The 27,036-nt window shown below is 45.3% G+C and overlaps 1 protein-coding gene across 1 annotated transcript in view; it reads left to right on the plus strand.

Annotated features, from left to right (window-relative positions):
• Positions 1 to 489: 489 nt before the first annotated feature.
• The window catches only part of LOC146185612 (membrane metallo-endopeptidase-like 1), a 43,349-nt gene continuing 16,802 nt past the window's right edge, over positions 490 to 27,036 (plus strand). The window contains exons 1-7 of the mRNA XM_084607882.1: positions 490 to 506; positions 1,700 to 1,907; positions 6,215 to 6,787; positions 9,877 to 10,203; positions 12,707 to 12,872; positions 18,653 to 18,940; positions 22,047 to 22,483. Of these exons, the coding sequence (XP_084464008.1) occupies positions 490 to 506; positions 1,700 to 1,907; positions 6,215 to 6,787; positions 9,877 to 10,203; positions 12,707 to 12,872; positions 18,653 to 18,940; positions 22,047 to 22,483 (2,016 nt within the window). The remainder of the gene's footprint in view (positions 507 to 1,699; positions 1,908 to 6,214; positions 6,788 to 9,876; positions 10,204 to 12,706; positions 12,873 to 18,652; positions 18,941 to 22,046; positions 22,484 to 27,036) is intronic.

Below are 27,036 nucleotides of genomic sequence, written 5' to 3' on the forward strand. Positions count from 1 at the left end.
TGCCGCTCTCTCGAGCTAGGCACTGCGAATCGTCGTCTTCATAAACTATGTACTAAACACAAAGCAAAACTTTTAGCCGACTAGACTAAACACAGGCTTTCACGCTGTACTCAGCTTAACTACGTTAAACTACAACCACTTCTTTTGGTAAAAGTAGCAAAATAAAACAGCAAATACACTTTTGCTCAGAGTTTTACTGTGCTAAAAAAAATCATTTGCATCGTTTCTACCTTGTCTAAACGAAATACAAATTTTGAATTCTTGAAGGAACGAGTGAAGACGAATTTTGGAACAGCGACATTTTGTTATGGGGTTGGACATAATCCCAACCGTACAATTTAATCATGTGGAAACCCGTAAAAAGGAAAATTTGAACAACGCGTAAAGGAAGAAGAAGAGAGTGTACGCCTATGACAAGGTGTGCCTACTAGAGGCTCCTCCGCGGTCGTCATCGAAAAGGCAGACTTCACGACCATACGAGGCTCTTAAATGTCTTTCTACGAAAGGTAAGAAAAAACGTTTTTCTAATCTCAAAGTATAACAGCGTGCTAACAATAAATCAGATCGCGCTTAGCTTTATACAGTAAAGGAGGCCTCAATTTGCCCATTTGTAAGAAGCACGGATGTAGTTGTTGGACAGTGAGGCTACACTAATGCACTCCTTCAAGTTAATCAGTGCTGCATAACCCCTTTAAAACTTTTTGCAAGTGTTTATTAAGGCAAATGCTTTTAAGGGCTCATACTATTGTCTACAAAAGCGGTCCGCGCGAGCGGCACATCTGATTGGTGGACAGAAAAGTGGCGTCACCAGCTGCCAAATTCGAAGCGACCAACCAGGAGTCTCATGCTGTCTAGCGTTCCTGCAATCTGCAATCCCACACTTGAACGCGCGCCTTACAACGCCACGAGACAGGAGCAATGATGTACCGTCCAAACACACTTGTCGGAGAGATGTGTGACAGATACTGCGCCTTTCCTTTCCTATAAATCAATTGTAATCATATACAGCACTGCAACGAACGCTGTTAAAAGGCAAACAATGAGAGGCAATTGATAGAAGAGGAAGGGTAGGCTTTCGTCATTCTCCTCTTAAGAGACATTTAGGAGACCCTCTAAATTTTTATGTTCCTGTATAAATGCTCTTGGGGTGAACTCGCGAGTTCACGGCCGCTTTCTTCGGTGCGCTATTGCATCTTGCCTAGCCGCGCATCGAAGCGAGATGGCAGGCCATGCGATGCACCACCTCCTGGTTCATTTGTCCCTTCAGTACTCCGCTTTGACGCGCGACCATATTGGACGCAGTGAGGCTTCGAAAAAAGCGGGCACCGGCTTCCATGTTCATCATCAGAGCGGATGACGCTTTACATCGAGCACATTGCGTAGGCGTTTGCGTAGCATACCGCTCTCTGTAGTTGTGTTATGGGTGTCTGTGGAGCTATTTCAATCGACTTCCTAAGCTCACAAAGACAGCGACCAACGAATCTTCGACATGATGACGTGAATGAACGCACGTCATAATGTAAGGTGTCGTCTTCCAGGTTACTGAGATCGTTCTGTAGGGCCTATGCCAATATCTCCTGCAGTTCGAATGGCCCTATTATGTGTCACATAATTAATTACTTATATTGCACACTTCACAAGGCAATATACCACTTAAACAGGCACTCAATCGACTCCATCGGGTTCGATCGCATTGCAGGCAATGGTCAAGAGAGCACATAGTGTCGCAGTACGACCACGAACGGTGGTCTGCGATCGATTCTGACCTGTCGTCGAAGGACGAAGACAACTACCTATCACAACCGCCTTCAGCGACCAGTTACCGCATCTGGTGCGCCAGGGCAACGCTCGGCGTCGTCGGCGTGATCGTGGCGGCCATTTTCCTAACGAAAATCATCGACAGAACGGTGGGCATTAAATGACGTCAGTACTGAGCCTAAAAGCTCTTGATGTGCAGAGTGTCGCATAGTCATTAAGTACCACAATATGAGCACTATGTGATGAAGCCAATACTTCCTCAATACCCCCCCCCCCCCAATCCAACCAAATTCGATATGTAAATAGCGGATGCGTAGAATTGCAAGTTTTGTGTTTATTTATTTTCACGGAGATCGTGTTGTAACAATACACGAAAGGCAGCACGTGTTGTCAATCGTATACCTGTTATTTTTCCGCGGGTAGTACTTTTTTGCCGTATTTTATTGACCGCTTAATAAATCGGTCGTCTCAGGGTGCAACGGATATATATTTCGGTACTTGAGTTTTGGTAGAGACACTCGAAGCAACTTCCTAGAAGTAATCACAGTCGAGAACCGTGTTCATACATATTTTCAAAATTTGGAGTGTTAGTGTATAAACAACCCGAAAACAATTCAGCGGCTGTTTAGCTTGGCCATGAACGGATACACATACGCAAGCAGTATATAGCACTCGCTTAGCTAAGTAGCTAAGTTTTGTAGCGTTGTTCTGCCACGTCTTGTTTAGCCAAGTTTCGTAATGGGCGCTTTAAGTTCTAAATATAAAGAAGGTGGCTTAATTATGTTTCTTAATGAAATTTTGTGAAAGGAGAAGAAAATTGTAGTTGACGATATCCGAAGCGCAGTGTGAAAAACAGGCAGCTTAATACATGGAGAAACCGGTTACCATTATGGCGCTGTGGTCTAAAGGCTCATCTCTTTCCCTCGACCCGTGTACTAAACAAACTGGTGGCGACCTTTTTTTTTTTTTTATAGCGGTGGCTCAGAAGAGGCATCATATCCACCTCGGCGAAATCTAAGAATGCAGGCAGGAATGATTCCGCATAAAGATAGTCGAGTGATTTCGGACGTATGCGACCATCAGAAGCATTGCGGTAGAGCAGTGTCTGTAGAAGCAGGATATTGTAGGAAAGAAAACTGTTCCCGAATAGCTCGATAAATTCTGTGCAGCCACGGACAAGACAATATTAGCCTATATAGACAGAAATAGCTACCACCTATTCCCAGCCATACCACAATTAGCCAATAATTATTGCTGATACAGAAGAGGTAACGTCCGTCTTTGACTGGCTTTCACGTGTTAAAGCCCCGCACGTGAAATTCTGTGGCCTTCGGCTCGGGTCGCCCAAGCGGTATCTAGCTATTCTGCGGAATATCGTATACAGCTCGTTCGGTCTAAAAGGCGTCGTCATATGCTGGATTCGGAAGCAAGGTGTCATGAACGTGTCGGAAAAACAAGGCACGTGATAAACAGACACGCAACCGTTTTATTGCGAAAGCAATACTGTGACAGCCAAGGCGAGACCTCGGGTGGCCGCAGCTACGCCGTGAAGAGGCGTAGCTACGGTCTCCTCATAAAGAAATCAGCCTGCCATGACATTTGAATTCACGTTGTCCCTATGCCACGGTCAGGAGCTACCACTCGGATGGCTCCTTTCATATGGGAGGGTGATATCAGAATCAGCCTGCCAGAGCCGTTTGCATTCTCGTTACCGACACGCAGGCACGTTCATACGGCTTGGTTAAAGCGTGACTTTATATGTGTCCTGGTAGCTTACGCTCTCGCGTCGCACCCTTAAAGGATTAGCCTAAAAGTCCCCAATAATGTAGCACCTGAAACTGATAGGGCGTGATAGGGGAATAATGTAGCAGGCAAAAGAAACTTCCGCCGTTGCTATCGCAATTCAACGATAGGGTTAACCAGAGCTAAACCACAACTAATTTTTGGGGCATCGTTCACGATAGTGTGACACCATTTTGCTTCTCATTTAGCATCCATCTCCTAGTCAAGTTGGAGACTACAGTAGCGGTAGGGATTTATACCAACAGTGATATACCCAAATACATGCATTTAATTGTAAGCGTAAGCCCACCAAGAAGCGAGATCAATACTGCATATTTCCTTCCCTAAACACGAAACCAATTCAAGTGTGAATACACTGCGCCAAACTCTGTGCGCAGTTACCCAATGCCAAACTGGCAAGCAGTGTTTTTGCACCTCCTAACCGGGTTAAGCGGAGATAAGGGGGCCTGCGGCCTCGTCAAGTTGTCTTTGACCGCTTTTTCTGCAGGCCTCCTGCATCTTGTGTGACCTACTTGATGCAAATAAATATTATTATTATTATTATTATTATTGTTATTGTTATTATTATTATTATTATTATTATTATTATTATTATTATTATTATTATTATTATTATTATTATTATTATTATTATTATTATTATTATTATTATTATTATTATTATTATTATTATTATTATTATTATTATTATTAAACGCCGGTTCATTTTAGGCGATAGCGTATACAGATCGTTCGGCCGAAAGGGTGTCGTTGCTGTTACCTGGCATCGCGCCAACAGTAGGCGAACGTGTCGAAAAAATTACAGTTCGTGTAATTGAAAGGGGATATGAGCATGAAATGGTTAGGGGCATAGCACATACGTTTCTGGTGGGGATGAGCAGACTTTATCCCAAATGCCATAATGCGCCTCGAACTGCTACCACCTCGACCATCGGTGCCGGTAGTGCTATACGTGCGTGAGTGTGGTCGCCATGCATGGTGTACCCTCGCGTAGGTACGGAAGCCTTAAATAGAGACCTCTTCGTTAAATCTCGTTCGGTGCCGAGATATATAAATATTTCGTCGCCCGGATGACGAAAAATTAGCACCCGGATAGCAGAAAATCGGTGAACTGATGAGGAGACATCAGTGCCCGGATGTTCGTTCTCTGCGTTGCCGAAAAGTCACCTCAAGCTTGCCGACAACGGGAGCGAAAGACTTTTTGTACTTTAAACACGCACGCTGTCACGTCAACTCTTAGGCGGCGCCTAAGCTTCTCCTCTTTTTTCTATTTTGATTGAGTTAATGTTCAGGCATAAAATGCTTACTGTATCAATTTTTCATTGATTAGGATCACAAAAACTTCACAAATTTTTCAGGAAAAGAAATATGAACGCCAAAACTTTCGGTGTCTTATGGACATTTTCGCACTGTTGCACATAAAAAACGAGGGACAGCAACGAGAACTAACGTTTCAAAGAATTAGTAGGTCCAAAATCTTTTTCCCAAACACTTCGACACGAAATAGCCAGCCACCAGGTCGAGGGAAGTCTCGTATCTGTTAGAAAGCCTGCGGTAATCAATGGCCTCGGAGAATGAAATCAGCACCTCTCGATTGAGGATCGATTGTTTTATTTACAATGATATCTTGTACATGCACCATTTGTATACTTCTTGTTCTTCGCGCTTACATTTGATGCACGTACAGCTTGGAAAAAAAGTACCACTCCGTACGTTTTTCTTGGTTTCCACCCTTGTCCGTACATTAGCTTAAAAACGGTCTTAGAAATGACAGTATTGAAACCACAGTTCTCACCCATCTATCGCCTCCACCATCCGATCAAGTTCCACGTGACACTCGCAGTAATACAGAATACAGATATGTATGAAAAGACCGCCCGCACCCACCACAGACGTGTCGCGGGGTAAAACGTCTACCGCTAAGGACAAGGGTGAAGCTGGTCAACAGTGAAGACTAAAATATCTCTGAAAATAGAACAGCGGACAGCCACCACCGTAGTTGAGTTTCTAGGGCGCTTTAAGAGCAATTCGAAGATTGTGGGTCTGACCCACCGTTGGCCTGTGGTTGCTTTTTCTTTCTAATCAATTGTTGTTGTTTTCAGATATGATATGGGGGGAGGGGGGGGGGGGGCACACTATTGATTGTCTATTGATCAACTCGACAAATTAAAACAATAACTTTAAGGAATCATTTGTTTTCTTTCTATTTAATTTATATTGTTGATCAATTGGAAATAGGCAATCCCATATGCTTTCCTTGGTTTCCGTGACTATTGACCCTCTCATGTGTCTGTCGTAAAGGGCAATTTTTGCTTTCCTCATTTTGCTTTCCTCGTCTTAACAATTCCACTTATCTACTGAAGCGTCCCAGTTACATTAAGCCTGATAAATCTTCGAGGCACGCAGTTCTCACCGCTTGAGATCTTTCTGAGCCCTAGCGTCTTCACTGACTATTCAGCCGCTAATGGAGGTAAAACGAAGGAATTGGACTCAGTTTAAGGAAACTACATGCTCACTAGCGTACACATCCATAAGAACGTTCTTATCTCGCTGCAAGGAAGTTCTTGGGACACCCTACCTATTCGAAGCAGTTTCTACAGGACTGACTAGGAAGTGCTCAGAGGACACCTGTTTCTTTTTTCTCGATGTGCAGTTAGAATCGGGTTCCTTGGAGGACGGTCGTAATCGCGAGTTGGACAAAGGTGTCGTGGCCACCGAACGACAGCACGACGTGGACTCTTCGACGTCACTATCGTACGAAACGACCACGAGTGACTCGGAGCTTACAATCAACTCATCGCAGACGACATACGAAATGGCATCCACAGCAGCGGCGTCTACGCAGGACACAACGAACACTTCGAACACTATTGAAATATCCTTCGAGAATACCACCCTTCAAGTTAAAACGACTAGCGCTTCGAGCACTATTGAAATATCCTTCGAGACTACCACCCGTAAAGTTAAAGCGACTAACACCGTTAAAGCGATACCATCGACGTCAAGGGAAACTAAGACGTCAAGGGTAACTACGACAACAAGGGTAACCACGACGGCAAGGGTAACTACGACGACAACGCAGCCACCGCGGATACAGTGTACGACAGATGACTGTCTGTCGCTGGCCGACTACCTTCGTCAGCAGATGGACTTCAGAAGGAACCCGTGCGTCGACTTCTACGAGTACGCCTGCGGCAACTACAAGAGAAGAAATGTCTTTTCCGAGGTATGAGTCGCACATACTTGCCCTGCTGCTTCAACAGTCATAACACACTCAGCGAAAAATTCGTAAAATGGGACTAATTATACGCCATTTACCGGTATAAACATCGCATGGGATTGACAGGTAATGTGAATGTAAGATAACCGGCAGTTGCGTAGAGTGAGAAAACAAGATTGGGCAAGCATGCAGGAGGCGGATGAGAGTAGGAATAATGTGGGTATGAACTGACCGCAGCTGGAACTAAAGAGACTTAAATGCAGGGATGCGAGAGGTTCCTTTGTGACAGCAGGCTTCTCTTATACAGCATCGATCCTGTTTGGTGGGTGCTGGCTAAACGGATTAGCCGAATGTGAAGCAACGTCATGAATTAAGCAAATACTAAGCGCACTGCAAGATTATTGCAGAAGACGACGATAACTAGGAGAAAAAAGAAACATCACAACGTTTTGTCTTTTCCTATAGTTCTCGTACGCAATTTCTAGAGTCTTAGTTTTTCAACAAGCCAGTACTGCTATCTTGACTTAGCATATATTCCTTGACATTTTACAGCTTTGTAATCATAAGCAATGAAAGAAAAAAATTAGAAGGACGCTAGATGCGACAGCGGGCGCACTCATCACCCCATTGGTTCCTACTCTGATGGTACTTTGATCACAACTGCTTCCTTGCTTATCGTTAAACGACGTTGACGTTTTACCTTGGCATTTTTTTACTGTAAGTACCATTTAAAATAGTCGACAACTTGCTACTTCTCCAGCTCGGCTTCCTCCGCACATTTACGGTGCCTCGCTTCAGTTTCTGACATTCGTACCTTGGCATCCTGCTACCTCACATCGAGCGTTCTTCTCCGCCTTCTCGGTATCCATCTTACGACTTCTGCCTGGTCGTCGAGTAGCACCATCACGACAAGACACATCCTCAAAAAATGCCCCCGAAATATTATAGGCATCTGGTACATTGTCAGACAACATTGTCTGATTAGTACCAGCCACATGTGTTTGCACCTGTTAAAATTAAGCAACACACACGCGAGGATGTTCCGTTACACTACGCTGGCTTCATTCACTAATCACCAATCACTAATCACTAATCACGCTATCAACCACCCTCAATTGATCGCCTAACACTGCTTTAATCATATACACTCCTTACAGGCAAATCTCGTTCTACCCCGTATACTTAAAAGCATCTCTCATTTTCCCGGCTGTAGTTCCGGCTCGACCTTGGCGCACTGTTTGATGCTGATGCACTAAGCCGCAGAGGCGTCATCTACCTTGTTGGCCCCGCATCAGGTCTTTAATTCCGGTGGCTGCCGCATCGCATATCGGCGCTAATCAGATGTTTGCGCCGGCAGGGATTTGATTCCTTCTTTAAACCTCCATCTAAAATTGGGAGACGATGACGGCTTTCCGATGCAACAATAATCATTACAGGTAGCGCTGTATTTGCTGTTCCTTCCGGTCACTTCAGCCGTTTTGTTATTGGCTACAAGGCGCTTTTTTACTCGACGACAGGACAAAATGTGTCCCAAACTCGTTCCCTGTTCTTTTATTGTTTTAAGGTCAGGCTAGTCAAATCTCATTGCGCACTTTCTCAGTACTTGAAAAGAGACCGCACTTCTCCCCAATTATAAACAGGCTATCCATGAAGGCGCAACGTTTGTTGGCTATAAATGGGAAATAGTCACTGATAGGGTGGAAACCATATGCCGTTTCCATTATCGAATACTTTTTAATCGGTTAGCGTTAAAACACTTATTTCAGACAGTTTACGGCATTGGCGTAGAAATCCTACACCTTTTGGGCACTCTTCTTGTCAGGAAAATGCATCTCCCACCCACAAGCGTCGACCTGCAACCATATACAACCCTACACTCTTAAAAGGATTGCATCCACATGTATCGACCTGGACCCTTAAAAATCCCACGCACCACCCTCCTAGGCATCTCCCAAAGCTTCCCGATACCACAAACTCATGGTGAAAGCAAATTCCTATACTAAAGGATAGTTTAGCAGCTTGAGCTAAAGGCGAAGGCGATGACGGCAGGCAGGCTCTATGCTATCGCATACGCCGCCCCCTGAATCAAATTTATTGATCGACTGCCATTTTTTTTTCTAAACTAGGCTACGATATACAGGTTCCTCAATGTAAAATAAGTCAGCAAATTTGCTCAAAATACATTTTTTGTGCGTTATTATCACATCTTTCACGAAGCCATCCAGCCTTTGTGTGCGGACTGAAATCTACAGTATTCCAAAGCAACGACACCCGTGCTACACACTCGTGGCTGTGGCGGCTGTTTCTGTGACGTCGCGACGTGTATGACATAGCCAAATTGGCAAGAGCTGCCAACTAGGACAGCATTATGGAGATGGGAATAGAACCCACACAGTCTCTTGGATCTCTAGTCAGACAGGCATTCCGAGACCATGACGGTACAGTCGTACAGCTCGGTTAACGTGGGGCTCGGAGTCTGTCGTGTACTCTGCCACATAATTTGGTAGATCAGGACTGTATGCTAACGAGCATGTGCAATCCGAAACCAAAAAGAAAACAATCATATTTCGCATTTGGCCTTAATCGCCCGTAATAGTTTATTTCTCTAGTAAAATTGCAAACGAATTATATGCGTATATTATATATCAAGAGGGAAACTAGGTTGAAGAAAGGTATATGTGCGCTTGATAAATATAAATATTGAGTGAAATTAATAAATTTCCAAACCTTGTTTATTTTTACATTCGAGGAACCCGCAAATATAACGTGATCCTTCGTTCTTTACCTGCAAAAAAAAATATACAAAGCTCGTATCTAAGTTATAGCTGTTACCCTGTTCGCCATATTAGCCTATATAGAGATATAGGTTATGGCATTGTCGACGCTAGCTTTGAACCGTTTACCAACAGCTTCCCACAAGAGCACGAAATGGATGTCGAAACCATTCGTAGTAGTGGTAATTAGCTCGTTTTACTTGCCTTAAGGCATCTCGTGTTAGTCGCTTAGAGCGGTAAATATCACCTAATTTTGCTCTTCGGTGTTGCAAGTTTAGCATAACCACCGTTCGTGTTCCTGCACATCTTGGCTGGCCGCAGATGGCCAGAGAGGTCAAAGACAAGGTTCGCACGCTGCTACCAACGGTGCACGTACCCCGGAGTGGTCAAACAGCCGTGCAGAAGGCAGTCGGAATGCTACGGGCGTGCCTAGACGCTCCGGAGGACAGATACGGGCTTGAAATAGACGCCCTGAGGACGTTCATGGCAAAGTTGGACCTCGACCTCGTGGAACACGTAGAATCGGACTCCGACAGTACAATCGTCACCCGCGACATGCTTCGCCTATCTTTAGAGTACGGTTTACCTGCCCTCGTGGAGTTCCGCGTCCACATCTTCCAGATCCTGGGAGGCAAACCACTACTGCAGGTCGGTGGGATCCCTTGCCATCAAAGACTCTGAAGCATGACACTGTGCAACTATTCATGCAAAATATTTTATTAAAATGGAGGATAACCCCTCTCCTAGCAGCATGACGCCCGCATTTTTAGACCTGACATTTTTTTTTTTTTTTTTTTTTTTTTTTTAGACGTCGAGAGTTAATTTTGACAATGCAGTAATACGGACTACACAGGTCGCTGCTGGACGGAGTGTAAAGACCATTTTATGTCTAGAAACAAGAGTCACTTTTCCAAGCCAAGAATCGGAGATATACCGCCTTCGCCAAAAGTAACCAGGCTGCATGTTTTTCTTCTCGCTTGAATTCTAAAGTCAACATAAAAGACCACAGTATCAAAACTTGTTAAAAATTGAGGACAGGAGCTCTCCTTTAGTTTGCATATGTTTAGAGCTTCGGAAGTTGTACGAATTCTCTACTACCAGACCGAGAAGCGGATAGCGCAGCCTGGTTACTTTTGACAAAGACGGTACATCAATACGTTGCACCGCACGCCTGGAAGTGGTCCAGAACAGTAGCTTCTTTTTTTTTTTTTTTCTTGTGCGGTGGAGTTTCGTAAAATGCATTGCACCTTATTTTCACGCAACAGCATTACATGCCCAGTACTGTAACGATCCAACCTTGTCGGCGTCGTCGGGGCTGTGAGCAAGAACTCACGTGCGTGGCTCTGGCAAATGATGGTAGTCGGATTGTACGATGTCATAATTTCATATGACATGGCCGAGTTCGTAGGCCTTGTTCCTACTTCGCTTTCGATATGCGAGGGTGAAATCGGACCCCATTCCTCCAGGTTTCTATGTTCCCGAATTAGATATGCAGCCCTATGGCCGCGCAGGCAAGTTTGTTTAGCTTTGTTCAATGGGGGTTTTACATCTGTTTATTGTGGTCTTTATCATATTAGTGGTTTTTTCGACTTCATGTTAATGGTAGCTTACGACTGCATAATAATGAGTGGGTGTGTTTTATACAGATACAATTTAAATTCGTTTCGGTTCAGCCAGTAGCAAAGTGCATGTACATAAGCGGCGAACGAGCATCCACAAGGGGAGCAAAAAGCGGCAGCCATTAACTGTGTCGCGTAGTACCTTTCAATGCACATCTTACGTGCCCTCTCTCCCCCCTCTCTCTATGTTTTTTTGCCATGCGGTGAGCTTCGAAACTTCGCATAACGAATAAGAAAGAATAATTTGGCATAAATCTGTTGTTGTTTTTTTTTTAATAAAGCTACAGTCATGCATGGAAGTGTTCGACGTGCGACAATTTTTAGTTTCTTCCGCCATTGATGTTTTTGCGAAATAGGTGGTTCTAATGATACACACGCATACTTGCACATTTTTCTTTACGTAATGCGCGTTTGCAGGAGATAAATAAAGGAAGGTGAAGAAAAAGGAGACAATGGCATGTGCAGCCCCGTTCCTTTTATCTTAACGGAAGCGCCAAAAGAACATTGCAGTAAACGGTACACCCTTGAAAGCTTAATCTTCATGGCAATACTTACTCTAGACATTGTTATAAGATTGCTCTAACCTTACTGATGATTTCTTTCTTCGTCAGCAAGGTCACGCCCTCTATCACCGCCTTCGGCAGGCTACTGTTGAAGAAAACGGATGTCTTATAAGGACTAATAGGCGGAAAATGATGAGACAGTTATCACTACGATCGGATAGCTGCTTCAGCACATACGTTGCTATGGCGTCGATGGAGAACGTTTGTTTAAATTAACACCGAAAGAAAGGAAGCGCGTCCTAAAATTCAGTCAGCTTTTGTATAAGTGCCGCTAGAGCAATTCTATTACAGGAGAAAGAATAAAACAAGGAGGAAATAGGAAAATGTATTCAAGAAAACCTACTGGTCTAGATTTCGTCATTGACGCCACCACTTTTTTGTTTACAATTTATTTATTTATTTATTTATTTATTTATTTATTTATTTATTTATTTATTTATTTATTTATTTATTTATTTATTTATTTATTTATTTATTTATTTATTTATTTATTTATTTATTTATTTATTTATTTATTTATTTGTCAATGCGTCAGCCATGGTTAAAAATTCGCAACTTCAATTTCTAACCGTTCAAGTACGGTTTCGCACGCTCTTCTGAGGAAAATTAAATGTGCACATGACCACTCGCACATTACTACTGTTCATTCATGCTCGGCGTGCAATTCAATACAATCGAAAACTACAATATTTTTCTGCCACGGAATAAGCGCCGAAAACAGAATGAAGAAAGTCGTGCCACAGTCTCCGAAAGAGCTCCGCTCACTCAGACTTGAGTAGCTGAAATGAAACCAAACCAAATTTCTCAGAGATTATGCTGACAACAAGTCATTTCATTTTTTTTATATAAAACAAAAGGGTATAATCAGCATAAGCTCGTGTTTGTAAAGGCAAGACTTCCTTAAAAATGAAGTGAGAGAAGATGCCGTCATTGCGGGTCGATGACTGTTAATCAGAATTCATTCCACAGGTCCAAATAGCGAACAACGATCAGAACTGGCTGATGGAGCGAGCTGCCTTCCCAATAATTCAAAGGAATTCGTACTACTCCACACTTATCGCAAGCTTTATGGCAAATGCCCCCAATGGAGAGACACAGACACTCGCTTTTGAGCTCGCTGCGCTTGAGAATGAAGGTACGTACGCTTACCAAACTGTCGATCCTCTGTAGACTAATATATTGAAAGCTTCGGTGCTTAGAAGTCCTGGGGCTCCCATGGAAATCATTTTATAGGAGAGTGTGCGATATGGTGCAAACGGCAGTGGTACGGCTCGCTGAAGTTGCTACGCTGATATCTGCCTAATCAAAATACTGATATAATTTAAGTGAATTGTGGCTTTACCCTTTTAGCGAGAAGGTAGAGGTAAGGTGGCTTGGATGCGTGTTTTTCTACTGCATGCGAAGCTGACCTAAATCTGGACTTAGTATAAAAGTGTTTTTTTAGTTTTCAAAGACAGAAGTACAAAAGAATCCAGTGCTTGGCGGGAGGCACTTGTTTTTTATTTTTCTTGAGCGAGGGGGGGGGGGGGGGGCTCATCGTAAAAAGTTGTCTGTTTAGTCTTCTCATTTTATGAGATGATGAAGGAGCTTTGTAAGAAGGTAAATTCAAACAGAGAACCATACAAACAATAAAGAAAATGTGGCATCGTATACAGGGGTTCATTCAATGACGGCGTTCAAGACTCGACTTAAAAAATACCGCTGAAATACCGTGCACACATGGGGGAAACAAGCAGCCGCCCTTAGTGAGCAATACCTAAGTATGTCAGAAAAATAATGCAACACGGTAGCCTCACCACGTATGTTCCTAGAAGAATGCAAGCAGCTGCCCTCGGCCCCTTCCCCAATTACAAAATACTTCAATCGCAAATTGAAAAACAAGAAATATAGATAATAGACTTCGCAAGAATCACAGCGGCTTTGAATGAACGCGTGTTCACGACGTATGCCCCAATAAATAACTCCTTTTCTTCAACAAGTTTGATAATGCAGAGTGCATTCGAAACTCCCCTGTCACGTGATAAGTTATGTTACAGCGTGAATGTTACTGTCTTCCTCTTACCTGAGCGAAGTCGACGCACAAATAGCTTAACACACAACCTGATAAAATCATGCTCACATGACTTGCACGTCACCGGCAGCGAAGAGAACGTGTGAGCGTGCTTCGCGCAGGTTTCGGCCGAGCCTTTCATTGCAAATCAAAAAAGCACAAGCAGCTATGCATTAATCAACAAGCATAATCGTAGAGTTTTGTTTCGTGTTGTTTAAACTCTTCTAACTGCACTTAAGGCACATGAGTAAAAATAAACGGTTGCTAGCGTAAGTGTTATATCCTGGGCCCGTATTCCGAGTTTGCGTCGTTATGGAAGTGTCGCTATCTGACGTGACCTCAAGTCATCTGATTGGTCGAAACGCCGGCACCGGGTGTAGGCACTACGAAACCAGAAGAGGTGGCAACATCATTTTCTGGTGTTTCCACCAATCAGATGACTCGAGGTCACGTGAGATAGCGACACTTCGATAACGACGCGAACTCGGAATACGGGTCCTGTTCTCCGTCTGCATTATCATTCGTTTTTTTAAGGCGAAAGCCTTTATTGCCTCATCGTTGTCGTCAGCAAAAGTGTCGCGCTTTTGCGGCGGCTCTGATTGGTCGAGACGGGATGACATCATGGAGGTCTCGGCCAATCATAGAGCACCACCACAGTATGCGCGAATGCGTGCCTTATATGGCCATATGCCAATCAATGAGCAATTACTAATGACTAATCAGTTGTTACTAATTATGGTACATTAATTACTCGCTGTTGACTACTAATACTAATTAGTGACAGTTGCGTAATTAATTAATAATTTCTTATTAATGCCGCGCACTCGGTAAAATCAACCACACAACAGTAAACGTAGAACTGCGAAGATACAAGGAGCGTGATCTCGTCGCTGCCAATCATAATTCACTGAATAAATGCACTCGCAGAATGGGAGAGTAGTCGCTCGCTTTACTCATAGCAGCATTCATCGCTACATGCGCAACAGTCACGTAGCAGAATGCAGCACTCAGGCTTTCGCCTTTCATCACTTTAGTCGCCAAAGTGTCCTCGATTTTTTTTTGTCAATGCTGGCGTTCCTATTACAATAAAAAGTATAAATTAGTCCTTGTTACCTTTTCATTACTAGCTGTTTACAGTGGAACTTTCTCGTAATCATTTCATGTTGCGCTGCACATTTCTTCACAGTTCAAGTCTGTATCGCAGCCGCTGCACAACGCTGGGCCACTTCTGGAAGGTACATACCGATTGAACAAATTGCACACGAAGTTGGTAGAAATGACATCGCTGGTAAGTTATTCCATGAATACCGTTATTTCCAGACTAGGTTTATCACTCCGAACCACATTACTAGAGATTTCATTGGGGTACTCGTTGTTGTCCTGAAACGATTTCCTGGTTACTACGACCTGAAACTAATGCGGCTTTTCGTGGCGGCCACAAGGCACAAATCACAAAAAACACTATTGGATTTGCACTATATGGCAAAAAAATAAATAAAACAATACTCACTCCAACGCCACATAGCTAACCGCCGCGATTGATCTGCACTGGAAGGCACGCTAGCTTACAGATGGCGCCTTAAAGATTGAGCGGAGTTCATCCTCAAGGATATTTAGCAAACATTATCTCTGGTCTCTGAGGCCACGACACATATGTATAGTTTTCATGTCCCTCATTTGATAAGATATGACGCTGGTTAAATGATTATCAGTGCCAAAAGCTAATTTTTTCGCACGCATGACGTGACAGTCATAGGCTGAAAAACCGACTTTTTCCTGCGTAGACTATCGCCACGCTGCGTCGTCGCTTTGCTCTCTTTATTCCGCGCATGGAACTCGCTCTTAAATGCTGCACAAAAAGAAAAAAAAAAGGCTGCGGTTCTGTACAAGGTTAGCACAAAAGTGAATGAGCACGCATAACAAGAATTTTGAGCTTGATGAGCGCGTCGTGGATGTAGCGTTTAGCTACCGTGCCGCACTTAAGCGTATAGAGGGCGATAGCTGGATCTTCGGCGCGTGTGCTCCTTTTTCAGTGGTAAGGGCGAATTCGCTTCATGCGTATTGAAGGTGTGTATCCAACCCTTCAACTCTTTGCGTCGTTTCTTCGCTACGATATTTACACAAGAGAAAAACGCAGCTAAATTCTACTGATGCAGTGCTTTAAAATGTCGGCTTTTTAGAAAACCGCAGAAACCCGAGCGCAGGTGACAGATTCTAACGCTTGTTAGATTTATGAAGTGTGACTGTATCATTAGTGCGTTTACGAAGAACTTTTTTTGAGCTGCCTACCGAGCAACTTAATACAGCCGAAGAGTGAAGTTAAAAACAGAAAATGCTCCCATCAGCCATAAAAGGCATCTGCGCGCACAGAAAGTTACACCACTTATTAATGGCACTCAAAATAGTGAAATTGAGTTAAAAACGTTGCTTAAAAGTTGTTAAAACATGAAACAGAGTGAAAATGACAAACCACGAAACAAAAGTTTAGAACAGGCTAAAATGTACACATAAGAGGTGGCACATATTATATCATGTGAAAGCATTCAATCAACGAAAGCGCACCACAACTGCGATGCTGAAATGAGGCTTTAAAGACTATCGTTATCATGCAATTATTTTTGTTTTTATTACAACTCTCTGATCATAATCTTGTTTAAGTATTCTGGGCTGCCTGAGCACTTCTAACTTTGATTGTTAATAACAGCTCATCTAAAGTTTCGCGAATAGATTGCATGTTCACGCATTTCCATTGGCGCCAGTATAAATACCTGTTATAAAACCCTTCAGCTGCCAAACACTTCCCCTGGGTGAAGGGTACCGACGAATATCGCTTCCAGGTTCACCTTTTGTTTTTAGTAATAAAGCTTGAAGCGTTGTTGTTGTTGTGGCTGTAAGAAAAGGGAAAAGAAAATGCACGGGCCTGCTACTGGCCCTGTAGCTGAGCCACCTCCGCTGCCTCGTGCAGACAGAAGAAAAAATAGAGAAGAAAGAAAAGGAAGAGGGAAAGAAGCGCACCGCAACAACAGCCGTCGTCCACCACCGAAGCGGTGGCGGGTGCAATTACGGCCTACAACTGATAAAAATTCGGCATGCGCGCATGTGTGCGCATTGATAGCTGTACACATGTGCTGCGTCGCGTGCATGTAAGGTGCAACTTCACTTACTAGTATACCCTCTAATTTCACCTTTAAAGCAAGTTAACCTTTGCGCTCTTCTCTGATTATAAGTGCTGCAAGTAGGGTGCTTGAAACTGTTAACTAATAATAATAATAATAATAATAATAATAATAATAATAATAATAATAATAATAATAATAATAATAATAATAATAATAATAATAATAATAATAATAATAATAATAATAATAATAATTGGTTCACAGGAAAGGAAAGGCGAAGTATCTGTCACACGTACTCTGGGTACCTGATCCGTGCCGTAAAGGAAGGGAGGAAGGTGGGAGCGAAAACGGAAAGAGAGAAAGTGGTGCGTAGGGCTCCAGAGTAATTCCGACCACCTGGGGATCTTTAAGATGCACTAACATCTCGCAGCACACGGACACCTTTTTCACAACCTGCGTTTCACCTTTGTAGAAACGAAGCCGCCGGCGGTAGGGGTCAAATCCGGATACTCCGGCACAGTAGTCGGGCATCTTGACCACCGCACCACCGCGGAGGGTTGGGCAATCAATTAAAAATAATCTTATAGGGCGAAACCCTTTCTAAGCTCATGGAGCGAAAATCTGTACGCGGGAGCTATAGTGCATAGCGGCAGCTGTGCGTCGCATCTGTGCTCTGATGTGTCACTCGCAAATAGCGGACGTGTGAGGACGGAGACTAAAACTGAAACCGATTGCGGGTAATAGCTAACGAATAAAAGTTATAAATAGATGTTTATAGAGTTAATGACTACCTTTAATCACTAATAATGATTATTAATGACTAAAAATGACTTGCAATGACCAATATGCGAAACTACAACTTTCACTGACAGCAACTGATTGGAAATAAGTAAAAGCGCTTAGCAATGAGTGGTAATGACTGCAATGACTAGGCATGACTCATCATGATTGCTAATGATTACGAAACGGCAAATATGTCAAACGGTGACTTGTAATGACAACTGATTAGAAATGAGTAAAAAAAGCTTAATCAGAGGCCAACTTGGGTTCACTCAAAATGTCCACGATGTGTGTGTGTGTGGGGGGGGGGGGGCGGTGTTAGTGCGAGCGCAGGAAGATTTGATTGCTGTAGGACATAAAGTAAAGTGAGCATGGGTTGAAATTGTCTGTTAGCAAATGTTTAGCCAGGAGAGTTTAACTTCATCCAAGCGAAGCAGTTCATCCCCTTGTAGCAACTTTCGCTGAGAGACTGATTCCTCATCTTAACCCTTGATCAGTTTGCTCTGCGTTTTAAGGGAGGCTCTGAGCTTTTGCGTCGCTTTACATGAGTCGGGCAGAAGATAATGATGGGTGTCCGAAAACCTGACGTGGGTGTTTGACATTATTTAGTCTTTTTTTGTTTAGCGGTCGACGCTGCACCAAAGCGCGGCTCACCGTGCGAAGTATACTGTATCTTATGCCAAATGTCTGGGCAAGGAGGAAGGTCCGAACCATGAGAAGAAAGGAGCGCACGCGCAATGTGAAGATTTTTTGCGTTGAGGAAACTATTCATAAAGAGGAACTGAAGTAATCCAAGGAAGCAGTCGCAAGATTACTTCCAATTGCCGAAGATTCTCACTACCACAGGCTATTCCCGAAACTCTCGTAAAAATGCAACGAACGTTTTCGCTGCTTATTGAAATATGCGTTTTCTCGTGTCTCAGGAGTTCCCTCGGACCACGATAAAGGCCGCCGACTTTATTTCAGGATACTGGAAGCATGCGGTCGCCAATTATTCGCTGATGCGGTACTCAGGCAGCGACCAGGCCTTTGCTTACCGCACCGCGTTGTCGCTACTCACGCTGCTCATGACGCCAGGCAGAGAGGCCACCTTCCACCGCCTAATAGCTTGGAGCGTCATTCGCCAAGTGGCAGGCTTCGGTCGAACCAGGCCGAACCTCGTCCAGATGGTCTCGGCCTCCATTTGGAGCCTCTGCATGGACAAGGTGTCGCAGGTCATGGAGCCACCGCTCATGGGCACCTACTTGCTGCAAGGTGCGTTGATGGCGCCATTCTGCATGCATTCACATGGTGATAAATTCCAAGCTGGGTTTCTCAGCACAATGTACAAACACGTGATACCATTGTCACACGCCAGTGTGGCACTGATGTCGCGGTACGACGCTTCTTCCCAATCGGAAGAGGCAGAGAACACGTTTCTTGAGGTGATAGTTTGAAACTGCCTACAGTGCTGTCGTTGAAAGCTGGCGCAGCGATATCAAACAAGCATTCTATGCCTATTACCTTAACCATGGTGCTTGCCGAAAACCTGCGTGCATCTAGACAAGGGTCTGTGCAAGCGCGTACAACGCTATCCATGCATGGGTCGATGTCTCACCACATGCTGGTGTGCGCGCTCTTGATCTGCATGCTCGTTACTGCGTCGCGGCGGCGCTGAGAGCCATAGCTGTGAGCTGATTGGCACTGCTGAAGTGTTCGAGCTAGGGTCAATAAAATGGCTGACAACTGAGACGCACGGCAATATTACATATGAGCGCACCTCATCAGGTATTTCAGTTTGGCTATGCGCTGAAATAAAGAATTTCAGGCAGACGTGTTTCTGTATGTATGTGTGAAATTAGAGGTACTCTGTATTTTCCGATATAACTTTGATTCCACTGGTATTCAATCATTTTATTCTTATAAATGCTTGTTATAAAAGAGGAATTCGTTTAACGTCAATGCTTTCGCCATAGATTGCCGAACTAGCCTTGAGCGTTATGTGGGCGACATGGGTCAACGCCCTCTACATGACCGCATTTCTCTTAGAAATAAACATATTTCACCAAGAAAAAAAATGGGGAACCGAATTTTCACCTTCAAGGATCTGTGGCTCTCTTCTTAGATCCACTTTCACGTACATGCACAGTGCCACCCGCTTAGTCATTACTACCATGATACTACTCGCCAGCGGCCCGTAACCGTTCGATTAATTTCTAATCATATGGTCATTTCCGGCAATCCGAAGACTCACCAGAGTGACCAGGCTATCTTCACTGTTCCTTACTCTGCATATCGCATTCTTCAGAATAGCGGCTACCACAGGAACTCCGCGTCTGGAACGATCCTATCGGCTCCGGCTCACATGGGCCTCGAAGGCAAAAAACCCGAGCGCACAACTCTCTGAAACGGATCCTGAAGCATAGTCTGTCCTTAATTTCCAAACATTGCTCAATTATACAGATTCCGCTACGCAATTTATTCTAAGTCCTGGGCCTTACAAAATCGGGGGAATAATGAGTCATCCATCTTTACACCTAAACACTGCGTTGTGCCCGGCAGTTTTGAAAAGCTTTTATCCAGCTTGTAGAGGACAATGCCCACACTGTGCTGAGAAGTCTTCGGACATCTCCCAAATGGTGTGGGCATGCCAGTCAGCCCTGAACCTCGCAAAAAAAAAAAAAAAAAGACAGCCCTAACCGCGAGGACTTGAAGGCAGCCCTGCTCGGCTGACCCAACCTTGCGAGCAAGAAGGTCCTGATCGACCGAGCTTGAACAGCGGGGGCCGCTACTGGGCATCTCTAATGAGAAGCCCGCCTAGTGATCGCGAAAGGTGGCCTCGGCCACCTCCACCTTTTTCTATAACATATCCGAAGTTTTTCAGACAGATAGATACAAATTTTGTATGAATTGAGTTCGAAAGCGTCTGCACTATACCTATAAGCAGAGAATCTGACACAAGATTCAAGGGTCCCATAAGGCGATTTCCATCTCAAGAGAGCCTCACAGGTGCGCACTTCCCACCAATGAGGCCGTGACATATGGTCTCGCGACGTCACAGAAGACGCCGTGACATCACAGAGCCGACGACTGCTGTAGGGCCATTTTTTTAACCTACACCAGCTACACCAGTGCAGAAAATCTCCTATGCCTCCAATGGTTTTTAGCTACTCTGGTGTGGGATAAAAAAAAAAATGGCCCTTGTGTCTCCCATCTCATCACATCACGTGACGTAGAGCAGAGTCTGTTTCAGAGGAGGAGCAGGAGCGGAGAGGGAGCCGTCAGAGAAGCAGGGGGATTATATAGGGCTTTGTGCTACTGGTCAAGTGATGGCGCGCGCCCCAGGAGGAAAAGAACTAGGTAACTAACCGGTAATTATGCAGGACACAAACACAGAGAAATTAAGAGTGCTAAAAAAGGGTAAAAAAATAAAAGATAAAATTTAGATAGGATATGGTCTCTGGAAAAAAAAAACAGTATAGAAATATATCTGTAAATAGAGTATTACTTCTGAATAATTTAGGTAGAACGAGAGGAAGAAGATGGATAACACGGTATAAAAGAGCACTGAACAATTAAGGTAGAAGGGGGAAGCCTCGGAACTGAGGCTTCCCCCTCTACCCTTGTTCAGTGCTATTTCATTCTGAATAATTTGTATCAGGACGTATTATGGTGGAATAGGGTACATTTGCATTGTTTTTGGGTAGTTTCTATAGGTAGTGTCCTACCTTTTCAAGCTAGATTTGTGGACCTTAGAACACGCAGCTACACAAGTAAATCTAATAAAGAATATGACGCATGTATAGTGTACAATACATCTGTAGAAACAATTGAACATATTATGATCGAATGTGATTCAGGTGATCCGAATGTCGGTGCAGGTGCAGTTACTCTTCCTGATGCCCTAGGGTTTAGAGATACCAGTGGTCGGGTGAATGAATCTGCGGTTCAAGTTAGCAAAAGTGATTGGAAGATTAGTGGCTTAAAAGCAGAAAGATGACATAAGGTTATGATGGCAGTAATAAAAATTTAGCAACCTATATGAGGAAATAATTGACGGATTAATAACAACATTCAAGGTGTAACGAAAACAAAACCCGAGAATGGTGGAAACTGCCACCGCCCCGTTTTAAAGAGAACGTTCTAATAATCCATCCATCCATCCAGACTAGAGAACGGGCTTCATGGCAGCGCATTGCGTGAGTGACATTTTGCATTCGAACACTTAGGCAGTACCAAGTGCCTCTGCTAATTTTTCTTTTTTGCAATTTTATCCTCATAGTGGTAGAGAAATGGTCATAAGCTGAGGGTAATTATTCGTCGATAAAAGCAGCAAATTCAAGTTATTGGCCTTATAGGCTGTCCTTGTCTTGCTATGCAGCCGTGCCAAAAGACGCCTTGGCAGCGGTGAACGTCATGTTCTCGAACCTCAAAGCATTTTACGAGAACCAGCTGCGCGACAGTTCTTGGCTGGACTATGTGTCCCGGCCGTATGCTCTGACCAAGCTGCGCGAGATGCGGCTACTCAACGGTTTCCCGCATGGCGTCAGCACCGAGGATGACATGGACAATCTTTACGCCGAGTTCCCGGATGTTTCAAGTGGAACGTCTTTCTGGGACGCCTGGCTCAACGCAGCCAAATTAGTACAACGGCGCTCTCTAACGGGCAACATGTCCGACGTGGCTTTCGTTTCGGGTCGCGCGATAGCCATCTACGCGATGCTGCTCAACTTGGTCGTCATGCCAGCCGGTCTCATTCGCGGACCAGTTTTTTACAAGCTGGGCCCGCCGGCGCACAACTACGGCGCCCTCGGAATGGTAGGTCCCTGTCCAAGCGGACATGGTGTGTAAAACAAATTTCCTTGTTTTGCGTGAATTCTTATAGTTTTGTGCTTATGCGCATCTTGTACGCTCTGGTGTCAGTGGACGTCATAGAGCACCAGGTAGCCCAAAGTTTAGAAGCCCCCCCCCCCCCCCCCCCTTCCCCACTGCGGCGTCCCTTATGGAGCCTTAGTCTCCTTGGGGCTTTAACTCTAAACTAAACCAGCTTCGAGTTCGAATTAGTGACCAGGAGCCTCGAGTAATTTTTTCATGGGGCACTCGAAAGGTAAAGGTAGCCTCACCCGTGCTGTTGCACTGAGCTTAATCGGCATGCTAACCTGCATTGATTGCTATAATAGTAGTCGAGAAGGGCATGAAGAACAAACGTGAAAAGCCCTGAAGTCTTTAGAAGGGAAACAAGTGGCTTCCCTTATCATCGCGTTATATTCTTCTTGGTCTTCTAGAAGTCGTGAAGCTTGGCTTTGTACTGTCTCTTACCTGAATGACATCACGTAGTGTATAATTACCGAATATTTATAATAATTCTTTCGGTAAACGTTGGTTATACTAATTCTGTTACTACTGAGGAACTCAGTCGCAGATCATCTTTAAACGAGCACTTCAAGGCAACGACGTTGACCAGTTGCCATGTAGTCGCGGTTAAGTTTTTGCATCGGCCAGTGAGATCACAGATGACTTTCAAGTGCAACGGAATTAAGACGTTACAATCGACGTCCACCCAAGGTTCCTCGCGAGAGGGGCAAGGCCGCTCGTCTAGCCCTGGTCGGGAAAACTGAAAACAGCGACCTTCGGGGGCGAGGCCGCTGGTAGTCGCTGCGTTGAACACCTCCCGTCGTCGCCGCTTCGATCCGACCGCGAGCTGCTGGAACCGTCCCCTAGGGAAGCCAAAAGCATTTCTCTGGACATTCCTGTTATTTTAGACGGTCGTACTCCAGTCAATGCATTAGTGGACACCGGTGCGGATTATTCGATTTTGAGTGGTCGCATGGCGACTGTTTTGAGGAAGGTGCTCACTGCTTGGCCAGGTGTGTACCTTCGAACCGCTGGCGGTCATATAGTTACCCCAAAGGGGATGTGCACGGCTCGTATTCAGATTAACAGATATACGTTCGTCGTTAGTTGCGTCGTTTTGAGTGACTGTTCCCGTGACCTTATCCTCGGCATTGACTTTCTGCGAGAATACGGAGCAGTTATCGACCTGCGAAACAGACGCGTCACATTTTCGGTGGGACAATCTGCCGAACGAGATAGTAGCAGTCCTTGCAATTCCGCACTTCGCGTTTCCGCCGAGAGCGTCTCGCTGCCGCCGCGAAGCAGTGTTCTTGTGGAAGTTACCTGTGACGATTTCCGTGCCGGCGATGCTGTAGCGGAAGCGAACCATTCACTCCTGCTTGCTCAAGGCATCTGCGCTGCTCGAAGTTTATTGTCGCTTCACAATGGCCGGGCCGCACTCCTTGTCACAAATTTTTCTAATGAGCACCGGCGCTTGTTTCCGGGAACTGCTATCGCTTTCGCTGACCCTGTTCCGCACGATCCGGTCTGTTTTACTTCCACGGCAGTCGAAACTAATGAGCCATCTCTTGACAACATCGACATTAACTGCCACTTGTCGAAGGAGAAACGGCGGGCCTTAGAGCAACTGCTGCTGGACTTCAAGCACTGTTTTGCTTCTTCCTCGAAGGTTCGTCAAACGCCCATCACACAACATCGCATCATTACTTATGAAGACGCTCGCCCTATACGACAGCAGCCTTATCGTGTGTCTGCCAAAGAACGAGAAGTGATCCAGACGCAGGTTCAGGAAATGCTGGATGATGGTGCTGTGCAGCCTTCACAAAGCCCGTGGTCTTCACCAGTTCACTAGTAGAAAGACGGCACTCTTAGATTTTGCGTCGACTATCGGAAATTGAATAATGTGACAAAGAAAGATGTATACCCGTTGCCGCGCATCGATGTCTCACTGGACAGATTGCGACGTGCGAAGTATTTTTCATCTATTGATTTGAAAAGCGGCTATTGGCAAATCGAAGTAGACGAAAGAGACCGAGAAAAAACTGCATTTGTCACTCCAGATGGCCTATATGAATTCAAAGTACTCCCATTTGGATTGCGCTCTGCCCCAGCTACATCCAAAGGATGATGGACATCGTCCTCACTGGCCTCAAGTGGCAGATCTGTCTTGTGTACTTGGACGACGTAGTTGTTTTTTCCGAAACATTTGACCAACACCTTGAACGCCTTCGAGCTGTACTGGAAGCGCTCCGTTCTGCTGATCTCACGCTGAAGCCCGAGAAATGCGACTTCGGGTATACAGAACTCAAGCTCCTTGGCCATGTTGTTAGCGCCGATGGGGTGCGCCCGGATCCCGAAAAGACTGCTGCCGTCGCACGGTTTCCCGTTCCAGCTAACAAGAGGGCTGTTCAGCGCTTTCTCGGCCTGTGCGCATATTATCGGGGGTTCATTGCGGACTTCTCCCAAATTGCGGAACCTCTAACGCGCCTCACAAGAAAGGACACCGCTTTGTGTGGAACTCTGAGCAGCAGACGGCCTTCTCTTTGCTTCGCGAGCGCCTTCAAACATCCCCTGTTCTGGCGCACTTCGATGAAGCGGCTGACACAGAGGTGCACACTGACGCCAGTAGTATCGGTCTTGGCGCGGTCCTTGTTCAGCATCAAGACGGGATTGAGCGAGTAATAGCCTATGCTAGCCGCACACTCTCTCGCGCCGAAACGAACTACTCCACCTCGGAAAAGGAATGCCTGGCGGTCGTGTGGGCCACTATGAAGTTTCGCCCCTATCTTTACGGCCGACCATTTAAAGTCGTCACGGACCATCATTGTTTGTGCTGGTTGGCAAATCTGCTAGACCCATCGGGACGACTTGCACGCTGGAGTTTACGACTTCAGGAATTTGACATAACTATCGTTTATAAGTCAGGCCGCAAACACGAAGACGCTGACGCGCTGTCATGAGCCCCTGTTGACACTGACGATGCTGCAGCCGATGGCGACAACGGCTTTCTAGGAGCTCTCAGTGCATCTGAGCTCAGGGATTGACAAAGAGCTGATCCAGACATCCTTCCATTCATCGATTATCTGGAAGGGCGTGATACGACGCTCCCTCGACGCCTATCTCGGCACATTGGTTCATTCTGTATGCAGCAAGGCGTCTTGTATAAATGAAACTCCCAAGGCCAAGAAAGAGCTTACCTTCTGGTAGTATCATGCGAGCTCCGTGCGGATATTCTACTTGCTTGCCACGACGAACCGACGTCTGGTCATTTGGGTTACTCACGGACGCTTGCTAGAGTCCGCAACATGTATTACTGGCCAGGACTCTCCGCAACTGTGAAACCCTATGTAAGAAGCTGTCGCGAATGCCAGCGCCGTAAAACACCGCCCCTGAAGCCTGCCGGATTTCTCAAGTCCGTTAGAGCACCACGTATTCCGTTCGACCAAATCGGCATGGACCTCCTTGGCCCTTTCTCTTTGTCGCAGGCGGGAAACAAATGGATAGCAGTCGCTACTGACTACCTGACCCGATGCGCTGAGACAAAGGCAATCCCTCATGCCACAGCTTCGGAAGTAGCCGAGTTTTTCATGCATAACATAATCTTGCGGCATGGCGCCCCTTCGTATGTCATTACCGACAGAGGGACAGCTTTCACTTCGCAGCTCATCGACCACATATTTGAGTTGAGTTACACGACGCATCGCAAGACCACAGCGTACCATCCGCAGAGTAATGGTCTTACCGAAAGGTTAAATAAGACGATTGCGGACGTGTTGTCAATGTACGTCGATGTGCAGCACAAGACCTGGGACGAGGTGCTGCCGTACGTCACATTTGCTTATATAATACAGCCCAACAGGAAACAACGTGCTTCACACCATTTCGACTTGTGTACGGGCGTGAAGTTCAGAGCATGCTCGATTCCATGCTCCTGTGCCCAGATGATGACCAGCTTCCCCCGGATGCCCAGCAGTATGCCATCCGCGCTGAGGAAGCCCGCCAGCTTGCCCGTGTGCACATCGGGCGACAGCAGACCTCTGACGCGCACCGCAACAACCTCCGGCACCGCCAGGTTCACTACAAACCTGGGGACCAAATCTGGGTGTGGACACCAGTTCGCCGTCCAGGCTTGTCAGAGAAACTCCTTTCCCGCTACTTCGGGCCGTACAAAGTGTTGCGTCGTGTGAGTGACCTCAGTTATGAAGTTATTCCAGACGGCGCTGCACTTTCAAAACGTCGAAAGCCCAGCTCGGACATTGTGCACATTGTGCGGCTGAAGCCGTACTACCAACGATAACGCACGGCCGCCTCCTGTGACCACTCTCTTACTTTGCACACTGTTCTCACCAGCCGTCTTCACTTTTTTTTTTCTTTTTTTTTTTGGAAGGGGGAGTAATGCTACCTAGCGTTGCCAGGTGACACATGACTGAGTGAAGGACGACGTAATGTCGCTTGCGGGTTTTGCGTCTGTGCTGCTCACCGCTGTTGTATCGGAGCTAATATATATATATATATAT

The sequence above is a fragment of the Amblyomma maculatum genome, chromosome 6 (assembly GCF_055883805.1).
Source record: "Amblyomma maculatum isolate TAMU_Amacu chromosome 6, ASM5588380v1, whole genome shotgun sequence".
Classification (NCBI taxonomy): domain Eukaryota; kingdom Metazoa; phylum Arthropoda; class Arachnida; order Ixodida; family Ixodidae; genus Amblyomma; species Amblyomma maculatum.